A 9719-nucleotide genomic window follows, 5' to 3' on the forward strand; every position below is an offset into this window, starting at 1 on the left:
GTGTGTCACTGAGGGTGTCGCTGCCCAGGGCCTGGCGGGCGTTCGGGGCCGGCCCGGTTCCCGCCGTTTCTCCCTCACGGAGGCCGTTCCAGGCCCTCTCCCGCCCCATGCCGGTCGCGGGGCGGTGCCGGTGGCGGCGGGGCCGGAGGAGGCGGCTCCAGGTCCCCTCCCCGCGCCGCCGCTTCCGCCGCCGCCGCCGCCCTGAGCCGGGCGGGCCCGGCGGGGCCGAGCGGGCGGCGGGGCCGCCATGAAGCCGAGCGGAGGTGAGCGGGAGCCGGGCGGGGACACGGGGAGGGCTGGGGCTGTGAGGGTGACCGGGGTTTGGGGGGCTCTGCGGGTAACGGGGCTGTCCCGCCGCAGAGGAGCCGGTGCTGCTGGCGGAGCTGAAGCCGGGCCGGCCCCAGCGCTACGACTGGAAATCCAGCTGCGAGACCTGGAGCGTCGCCTTCTCCCCCGACGGGGCCTGGTTCGCCTGGTCCCAGGGACACTGCGTGGTCAAACTGATCCCGTGGCCCCTGGGAGAGGCCGAGCTGTGAGTGCGGAGTCATGGAATGGGTTGGGTTAAAAGGGACCCTAAAGCTCGTCCAGTGCCACCCCTGCCCATGCAGGGACATCTTCCACTGTCCCAGGGTGCTCCAAGCCCTGCCCAGCCTGGCCTTGGGCCCTGCCAGGGATCCAGGGGCAGCCACAGCTGCTCTGGGCACCCTGTGCCAGGGCCTGCCCACCCTGCCAGGGAACAATTCCCAATTCCCAATATCCCATCCATCCCTGCCCTCTGGCACTGGGAGCCATTCCCTGTGTCCTGTCCCTCCATCCCTTGTCCCCAGTCCCTCTCCAGCTCTCCTGGAGCCCCTTCAGGCCCTGCAAGGGGCTCTGAGCTCTCCCTGGAGCCTTCTGCTCTCCAGGTGAGCACCCCCAGCTCTCCCAGCTCTCTGGAGCATCTCCTCCTCTGGTCTGACTCCATCAACTCCACATCCTTCTCATGCTGGGAACCCCAGGGCTGGGGCAGCCACAGCTGCAGGTGGTGTCTCATCTGAGTGGGGCAGAGGGGCAGAATTCCCCTCCTTTCCTGCTGCCCACATTGCGGTATCAGCCCAGGGTGTTTCAGCGGTGTCCTCCCGGTGCTGCTCTCCATCCATTCATTCCCCAGCTTGGATTGATCCCAGGGGTTGCCCAGTGTGGGGTGAGGATGGGTGCATGGAGCTGGGGGGTCTCGGGGTGAACACTCCCCCCATCCCTGCCTCCCTCCAGCGGCTGCAAAACCTCGGAGCGCAAGAGCCGGGGCGGCAAAGCGGAGACCTGGAGCCGTGGGGCAGCCAAGGAGAAGACTCTGGAGTGTGGGCAGATCGTGTGGGGCCTGGCCTTCAGTGCCTGGCCAGCAGCTGAGGATGGGGACACAGATCCTGCCTGTGCCGTGGGGCTTCCCTGCCTGGTCCTGGCCACCGGGCTCAACGATGGGCAGATCAAGGTGTGGGAGGTGCAGACAGGTGAGCAGCCCTCGCTGTCGTGGCTTCAGGCTGGCTGTCCCCTTGTTCCCCTGTGGAAGGAGATCCCATCTCCTCCCTTCCCCAATACCTGCCCTGTCCCAAGCAGGGCTGCAAGAATGCTCTGCCTCATTCCCCGTGGATGGATGGCACTGAGCCTGGCTCCTCTCTGCAGGGCACCTCCTCTTCAGCCTCTTGGGACACCAGGATGTTGTCAGGGACCTGAGCTTTGCTCCCAATGGAAGCCCCATCCTCGTGTCAGCCTCGCGGGACAAGACCTTGCGCGTGTGGGACCTGAGCAGGGATGGTAGGAATGTGCAGGGATATCCCTGTGCTGGGTCAGGGAAGGGGGAGAAACCAATCTTGGGAGGGAAGGTGGTGGAGGGGACCTTTGGGGACAATATCTGAGGCAGAAGGGGACAGCCATGTGACAGGGAGCAGAGTGTAACCTGGGAGATGCAGGAGGGCATTGCCTTGGGATTTACCCAGGGAATCCCCAGCCCAGTGTGAATTCCCTCTGGGGAAAGGGAGGGAGAGCAGAGCCAAGGAGTCCTGTTCCCCTCTGGTGACACATTTCTGCTGTCCCCAGGGCGGCAGGTGCAGGTGCTGTCGGGCCACGTGCAGTGGGTGTACTGCTGCTCCATCTCCCCAGACTGCAGCATGCTCTGCTCTGCTGCTGGTGAGAAATCGGTGAGTCCTGCAGGATGGGAACTATTCCTGTACCTGCTGTGTCCCCAGAAACCCCCCTGGAGAAGGGCCAGGCCGTGCTACCCTGGCTCCTCAGGAGTGGAAGCTGTGAGCAGAGCCCACGTGCTTTAACCCTTGGCATGCTCCCAGCCTGATCCCCTGCCCAAATCCCACAGGCCCTGCTGTGGAGCATGAGATCCTACACCCTCATCCGGAGGCTGGAGGGCCACCAGAGCAGCGTGGTGTCCTGTGACTTCTCCCCGGACTCTGCGCTCCTTGTCACTGCCTCCTACGACGCCTGTGTCATCATGTGGGACCCCTACACCGGGGAGCAGCTCAGGACACTGCGGTACAACCACCTGGGAGGGGACACAGCAATGCCAGGCAGGCTTTTAGGACTGGATGTGGCTTTCCCTGCTGGATGGGCACAGCCACCACGTCTACACTGTGGTGTGGGACACTGTGGGACAGGCAGAGCAATGCCAGGGAGGTTTTTAGGGCTGGATGTGACTTTGCCCACTGGATGGGCACAGCCACCTTGTCTACACTGTGATATGGACCATGGGGACACTGCCAGGTAGGTTTTGGGGCTGGATGTGGCTTTCCCTGCTGGACGGGCACAGCCACTTTGTATATACTGTGATATGGACCATGGGGACACTGTGGGACAGGACACAGCAATGCCAGGGAAGTTTTTAGGGCTGGCTGTGGCTTTCCCCACTGGATGGGCACAGCCACCTTGTCTATACTGTGATATGGACCATGGGGACACTGTGGGACAGTGCCAGGGAGGTTTTTAGGGCTGGATGTGCCTTTCCCTTCCCTCTGAGCACAGCCATCACCACTCCTCTGCTTCCAGAGGCAGGAGGTGGGGGTCTGGCTTGCCAGGTTTGGTGGCTCTGCCAGCCCCAGCTGGGGAAGGGGCTGGTGGCAGCTCAGAGGTGACACTGGGATGTTGTCCCCACCCACAGCCACGTCCCGTTGCACTCCACGCTGGACTCCAGCAGTGAAATCCACACCAGCTCCCTGCGCTCCGTCTGCTTCTCCCCCGAGGGGCTGTACCTGGCCACGGTGGCAGATGACAGGTGAGTGAACCCCTGTGGGGACCCAGAGGAGACCAGAATGAAGCAGGAGCTCAGGAGGTGGGGAATAAATGCTCCAGATCCCCACCAATTCCTGGAATCAGGAGAAGGGTCAGGCCTGTGGGAACACCATGGCTGGGCTGTGACAAGGAGGGGGTAGCAAGGTCAGGGTCCTGTCACCCTGAGCTGAGTCCTGTGTCCTCCTGGGTGCTGTGCCACCCTCAGCATGTCACTCACTCAGCAGGGGACAATCCTCCGTGGAACACTCCTATGGGAAGCAAATCCTTTTTTCTGTCTTTGATCTTTTTCTGGGTGATCCCAGAGGCTTTATTTTGGCAGCAGGCACTGCACTGTGTCCTCTCCCTTTCTCCACAGGCTCCTGAGGATCTGGGCCTTGGAGCTGAGGTCTCCAGTGGCCTTTGCCCCCATGACCAACGGTCTGTGCTGCATGTACTTCCCACATGGAGGATTCATTGCCACAGGGTGAGTAAACAGGAGAAGAGGGTGGAGAAGCACAGGGTTCCTCCTTCCTCCTGCAGCTCAGCAAATTCTGGCCTTCCCTGGGCATAGTTTTCCTGGGCTGGGGGAACACATGCTCATTTGGGGACAGCTGGAATTCCTCGTGTCCCTCTGCCCTGAGCTCAGGGTTGTTTGTTTGGATCCCGTTGCAGGACCAGGGATGGCCACGTGCAGTTCTGGACAGCCCCGAGGGTCCTCTCGTCGCTCAAGCACTTGTGCCGCAAAGCCCTGCGCACCTTCCTCACAACCTACCAGGTGCTGGCGCTGCCCATTCCCAGGAAGCTGAAGGAATTCCTCACTTACAGGACTTTTTAAGGCAGCAGGGAGAGCAGAGCATGGAGGTGAGCTCCAGGGCTCGGCCTGGGCTGGTGGCGCCGCAGGAACGCCGAGCCGTGAGCCAGGAGCGTCGCTGCTCCGTGGTTTTGGGGCTGTGGAGGGCTTTTTTTGGTGTCATAATACAAAAACCCAGCAAAATCCCACACAGAGCTGTGGTGGCCCTGCAGGGGACACGGGTGGGCCACAGGTCCCCCTGTCCCCTGCTGCCTGCTGGGTTGGGTCAGGTGCTTCTGCTTCTGAGTGCAATGGTGTGGGATGATGGTGCAACAGCTGCTGTGGGAGCAGAGCTGTTGTCACCTGCACAAATATGGGCCTGAACTCCCCAAAACATCCACCTGGGAATGTCCCTCCATCCCGCTGGAGCGTGGGCTCTGCTGCTCTCCTGGCGTGGGCAGGAGTGGGACAAGCCCGAGCAGGTCTCAATAAATAAAAATTGATTCCTCATGATTTCCCTCCTGGCTCGCTCAGGTGACCTGGGAGTGCCTGGCACCGCCCTGGCTGCCAGGGAGGGGTGGCAGGGGTGTCCATCTGTGGGAAGAGGTGGCTTCACCCCACCCCCTGCCCCCATTCCGCTGTTGTTTTCTCTCCGAGCTGGAGCGTGGCACTCAATCCGCCAAATTCCCAGACATGCTGAGCATGCAGAAGTGTTTTGTTTGTCCCCATCCTCCAGCTTAGCTGGTGGCTGGAGCAACAGCACGTTCCCTTGTGTGCTGGCAGACTTTGTGGAGGGAATTCTCCTCCAGACATCACCAGGATGTTGTTTTTCCCTTGGGAACAGCTGAACACTGAAAGCTGGTGCACCCCTAACCCCCCAGCTCCTTTCAGGAGGGAAAATCAAAGACCAGTGCGACCTGCTGGGCTTTGGAGGCACCTGTATTTTCCCATTGGGAATAATGCTAAAAAACAACCTTTTTACCCTGACTGTGCGCTCAAGGCTTCCAAAAGGGATCTGGGAAGCTGCAGGAAGCGGCTCCAGGCATGGGGCTGATGGTCCTTCCCAAATCCAGCAGCAGATCCACCCGGCAGGATCAGGCTTCAGCCACCACCAGGTCCCTGGTGACCTGGAAGGCGGCGATGAGGGAGCTCAGCTGGATCTTCTCGCTGGTGCCAGCGGCCAGGCGGTACCTGGAGAGGGACCAAGGGCAGCTTTGGGGGTTTCCAGCATTATGTGTGCCCCCCACAGCCATGGGTTGTGTGCCAGCAGTGCCCAGTGACCACCAGGAGCCACCCCAGGGTCCCCACAGTGGGGCAGTGACACTTACTCGATGTCTGCCAGCTTGATCAGCAGCTGGATGCGGATGGAGGGGGGGAAGTCAACTGTGGAGAGAAGGAAACACTCAGTGAAGGCCAGGGGGAAGTTTGGCCTCTCCAGGATCATCTGGAGGCAGAGCCTTTCCCCACCTCTGTGCACGAAGAGATGGATCTCAGTGAGGATGTCCTGCAGGGCCAGGCCCTTCAGCGTCTTCAGCTCCATGATTTCTGGGATGAGAGCGAGTCAAGGCCTTGCTTCCAGGTGTTTCCCTGCCACATCCCACTCCTCATCTTTCCAGCAACCCCAAGAGCCTCCCCAGTGAGCAGCACCCACCCCAGAGGCCACAGAGATCCCTGGGAAGGAGCAGGATTTATCCCAGCTGGGAATGACCCCCAGGGTAGAGGATACTGCGGTAGGCCGTGGAAAAATCCTGGTTCAGCATCCAGTCGAGGATGTTGGCGATGTCAGACTTGAGGGGATGTCCCGTGCAGGTGTAAACGTTCTCCTCTGTCACCTTCCCAAAGGCCATGGAGGTGCTCTGAGGAAGAGGAGGGAACAGGGAGGATGAAGAAGCCCCTCCAGCTCAGCTGGCCCAGGGGCTGATGGCCACAGTCCCACCTGCAAGATATTGAGGGCCCTGCGCATGTCCCCGCTCGAGAGGGTCACCAGAGCCTTCATGCCGTCCTCGGTCACGTCCACCCTGGAACACAGCACCAGGGAGTCCAGCCTGCTGCTCCTCCCAGGCAGGGCGTGGGGCACAGGGGGGATCCCCACTCACCCCTCCTCCTGGATGACGTGCTGCAGCCGCGGCACCATCAGCTCCGGGGTCAGGGGCCCGAAGCGGAAGCGGGTGCAGCGGGACTGCAGGGCAGGAATGATCTTGGAGAGGTAGTTACAGATGAGGCAGAACCGCGTGTTCTCTGTGAACTTCTCGATCACTGCCAAAAGGAGGGAGGGGAGGAGGGTCCTGGGGCTGCCTCGTCCTGATTCCCACCCTGTGAGGGCTGGATGAGGCCATGGCTGCCCACAGTGTGGGATTCCCATGGGGTTGGATTCCCTCACCTCTCCTCAGGGCGTTCTGAGCATCCTGGGTCATGGCATCGGCTTCATCCAGGATCACCAGCTTGAAGCCTTTCCTAAGAAAAGGGGGGTTTGGTGCTGGGATGGGATGTTTGTTCCCAGGCTGGCTCCTGAGAAGCCCTTCTTGCATCCTCACCCTCCCTGCTTGCTGGGCATGTTCCTGCCCTCCCAAATCCCCTTCTCAATCCAAGTGCCAGGGCAGGAGGGTGCCAAAGAGATGGGGAGTTTTGGGAAGCCCAGACCCACCACGTACTTAAAGATGGTCCTGGTGCTGGCAAAGCTCAGGATGGGCCCTCGGACGATGTCAATGCCCCGGTCATCGGAGGCGTTGAGCTGGAAGGGAACAGTGTGGATCCACATCCCTGCATCCCATTCCATCTCATCTAATTCCATCCCATCCCATCAATCCCATGGATCCCATCCCTTCCCTTCCCATTCTATCCTATCATATCCCATCCCTTTTCTTCCTAACCCTATCCCATTACTTCCCATCCATTCTCCTTCCATCCCACTCCATCCCTTCCCATTCTATTCTCCTCATCCTTTCTCTCATGCTTTCTCTTCCCATCCCATCCCATCCTTTCCCATCCCATAGATCCCATCCCATGGATCCCATCCCATCCCATCCCATGGATCCCATCCAATCCCATCCCAATCCCATAGATCCCATCCCATGGATCCCATCCCATGGATCCCATCCCATGGATCCCATCCCATGGATCCCATCCCATCCCATCCCATCCCATCCCATCCCATCCCATCCCATCCCATCCCATCCCATCCCATCCCATCCCATGGATCCCATCCAATCCCATCCCAATCCCATAGATCCCATCCCATGGATCCCATCCCATCCCATCCCATCCCATCCCATCCCATCCCATCCCATCCCATCCCATCCCATCCCATCCCATCCCATCCCAATCCCATGGATCCCATCCCAATCCCACCCCACCGTGTTCCCGCTCACCTCCAGCACCATGGAGCCGAACTCCCGCTCCCGGTAGAGCTGCCGGGCACAGGCCAGGATGGTGGATGTCTTCCCGGTACCGGGCGGCCCATAGAGGAGCAGATGGGGGAGCCGGTCCTCGCTGATGAAGCGCTGCACTGCGGGATAACGGGATAATGGGATAACACCGGGATAACAGCGGGATAACGGAGCTGGGAGACAGCCGGGACCGGCGGGGGGGGTCACCGCGCGGGGAGGGATTAACTACCGGTGCTGAGGATGTCCCGGTGAGATACCAGCTCGGACAGCGCCTGCGGACGGTACTTCTCCACCCTGCAGCGGGGGAGGAAAGGAGAGGGCAGTGAGCGCCGGTGCAGCTCCCGCCGCGTTACCCCGGTATCTCGGTGTCCCGGTGCGCCCCCGCTCCCGGCCGTACCACGGCAGGTTCGCGCTGCCCGCCGGCGCCATCTTGGGAAGTCTCGCGAGAGCTCCGCCGGGCGCGCGAGAGCTGCGGGGCGGGGCCGGCCTGAGGGGGCGGGCGGGACCCGGCGGAGCGGGGGAATCCCGGCCCTGCCCGAATCCCGGGATCCCGGGGATAACTGCACTGGGAATGCCGTCCCAGCTCTTAACCCACCCTCACAGGGAACTATTCCTGCCCGATATCCCATCCATCCCTGCCCTCTGGCACTGGGAGCCATTCCCTGTGTCCTGTCCCTCCATCCCTTGTCCCCAGCCCCTCTCCAGCTCTCCTGGAGCCCCTTCAGGCCCTGCAAGGGGCTCTGAGCTCTCCCTGGAGCCTTCTCCTCTCCAGGTGAGCACCCCCAGCTCTCCCAGCCTGGCTCCAGCCCTTGCAGCATCTCTGGTGCCTCCTCTGGTCTCTCTCCAGCAGCTCCAGGTCCCTCTGTGCTGAGCCCCAGTGTTCCCACTGGGATCTCACCTGAGTGGAGAGGGAGAATCCCCCCATCCTGCTGTCCCTGTGTGGTAGCTAGGGAAGAGGCGCTGCGGAAGATTGTCGCGATGTCACGGAAAGCCAAGACCCTCGTTCCCCGTAGATAAGACCCTCAGTTACTCATAGATAAGAAATTAACATAGGAATGTGGCCCCACTAACAATAGGAATGTTGCCCCACTGAAGCCAGTAACTTTCCATCCCTTACTCAGTACTTTTCCATTCCCTACTAACCATAGGTAAGAAGGACAAACCCCTTTTGACGTAGAGACCCCTAAGACTATAAGACCCCATGAGAAGAAGTAATAAACGCCTTTTGACCGTCCACCACATTGGTGTCTGAGTGTGTCATTGGCCCGAACGGCCCTGGAGAGTGGGCTGTCGAGCTGTACCTCAGAACCAGGTCGCCTGCCTTGATCTAGAAGGCAACATCCCTGGAACGAGTGACCTTTAAGGACCCTTCCAACCCAAGCCATTCCATGATTCTGTGATTGTGGGGAGACCATGGTGCTGATGTTCACCAGCAATCCTGGGCACATCATGGCAGCAGGAATTGCTGGATCAAAGTTTTGGGAAAGCACGGCGCACCTGCCCTCAGAACACCGATGGGATGAGAGGGGCACCTTTGGGTGCAGAGACACCTGAGGAGAGGAGATCTGGGATCCTCCCAGTGCGACAGGAGCAGCAAACTCCAGAGGTGGCTGCCAGCACAAAGTGCCTTTATCCCGGTCCCTGCTGCTTCCCAGTGCCTCTGGAAAAGCCCTGGAGCCTCCTTTAGAGAAGGAGTTTAGAAGGCAGAATCAGCCCAGGCTGCTGGAGCGATGCTCCACTGCTGTTCTGATCCCAGAAAGGAAAGCAGGCAGGAGTAAGAGGCACTGGCTTGGAAAACACAGGTGGAGTGTGGATGGGAAGCAATCCATTGGGAAGCAGAGATACAGGGCAGGCAAAAAATCCCTATAAAAGTGCTATTACTGACAAGGGAAGTGAAAACATCAAGAGCTCCAGGCTGGATCCTATAAAACCCCAAAAATCTGCTGGAGGGCAGCTGCTTTCCTTGGCTTTTCCCCATTTTTTTCCCCTGCAGCCCCATAAAGGAAAGCAGGAGCTGGAGGCTGAGGGCAGCAGCCTCAGCTGTCCCTCTGGGCACGTGACAGCCGTGACAGATGGCCCTTCCCTTCGGAGCCTCCAGGTCCTTCCCGGGCACCTGGGAACAGCCGGGAGCTGGGATTTTCCTGCACCTCCTGGATCCAGAGCTGCTGCTCTCCCCGTGGATCTGCCTTTGCTTGGGGTGGCTCTTGTCCTCCTACATGGGTTTTTCCAGGTGTTTCCCCATCATTAATAAATCCTGGCTCCAGAGCAGGCAAAATCTTTGGGGGGTGTTG

The 9719-nt window shown here is 60.2% G+C and overlaps 2 protein-coding genes across 3 annotated transcripts; one reads left to right on the plus strand and one right to left on the minus strand.

The window, feature by feature from the left end:
- The first annotated feature begins 191 nt into the window (after positions 1 to 191).
- Positions 192 to 4555, plus strand: WSB2 (WD repeat and SOCS box containing 2). Its single transcript, XM_063172903.1, has 9 exons — positions 192 to 263; positions 361 to 532; positions 1252 to 1487; positions 1660 to 1791; positions 2074 to 2174; positions 2348 to 2520; positions 3143 to 3256; positions 3629 to 3736; positions 3925 to 4555. Exons 1-9 carry the CDS (start codon positions 248 to 250, stop codon positions 4085 to 4087), a joined length of 1215 nt encoding a protein of 404 aa, XP_063028973.1. The 5' UTR covers positions 192 to 247; the 3' UTR covers positions 4088 to 4555.
- Positions 4556 to 4963: 408 nt separating this feature from the next.
- On the minus strand, positions 4964 to 7882 carry RFC5 (replication factor C subunit 5). 2 transcript variants are annotated; one of them, XM_063172905.1, is made up of 11 exons: positions 7826 to 7881; positions 7658 to 7722; positions 7411 to 7547; positions 6694 to 6773; positions 6423 to 6496; positions 6139 to 6298; positions 5979 to 6060; positions 5769 to 5898; positions 5510 to 5587; positions 5371 to 5425; positions 4964 to 5233 (listed from the first exon to the last, which is right to left on the minus strand). In XM_063172905.1, the coding sequence occupies exons 1-11, from the start codon at positions 7855 to 7857 to the stop codon at positions 5137 to 5139; spliced, it is 990 nt and encodes a 329-aa protein (XP_063028975.1). In that variant the 5' UTR covers positions 7858 to 7881; the 3' UTR covers positions 4964 to 5136. The 2 variants fall into 2 exon arrangements, with proteins under 2 accessions (XP_063028975.1, XP_063028974.1); XM_063172904.1 differs by having other exon boundaries at positions 5371 to 5587; positions 7826 to 7882.
- Between the last annotated feature and the right edge of the window lie 1837 nt (positions 7883 to 9719).

The sequence above is a fragment of the Melospiza melodia genome, chromosome 20 (assembly GCF_035770615.1).
Source record: "Melospiza melodia melodia isolate bMelMel2 chromosome 20, bMelMel2.pri, whole genome shotgun sequence".
Taxonomy (NCBI): Eukaryota; Metazoa; Chordata; class Aves; order Passeriformes; family Passerellidae; genus Melospiza; species Melospiza melodia.

What these genes read in the sequence shown, in the direction of transcription:
- RFC5 (XM_063172904.1), bottom strand. Translation starts at nt 7,857, where the DNA reads ATGGCGCCGGCGGGCAGCGCGAACCTGCCGTG. An exon ending in CACGTCATCCAGGAGGAGGG is followed by an intron (nt 6,061 to 6,138) that starts GTGAGTGGGGAT and finishes GCTGTGTTCCAG; the next exon opens with GGTGGACGTGACCGAGGACG. An exon ending in TTTTTCCACGGCCTACCGCA is followed by an intron (nt 5,588 to 5,768) that starts GTATCCTCTACC and finishes CTCTCATCCCAG; the next exon opens with AAATCATGGAGCTGAAGACG.
- WSB2 (XM_063172903.1), top strand. An exon ending in GGTGTGGGAGGTGCAGACAG is followed by an intron (nt 1,488 to 1,659) that starts GTGAGCAGCCCT and finishes TCCTCTCTGCAG; the next exon opens with GGCACCTCCTCTTCAGCCTC. An exon ending in CTGCTGCTGGTGAGAAATCG is followed by an intron (nt 2,175 to 2,347) that starts GTGAGTCCTGCA and finishes CAAATCCCACAG; the next exon opens with GCCCTGCTGTGGAGCATGAG.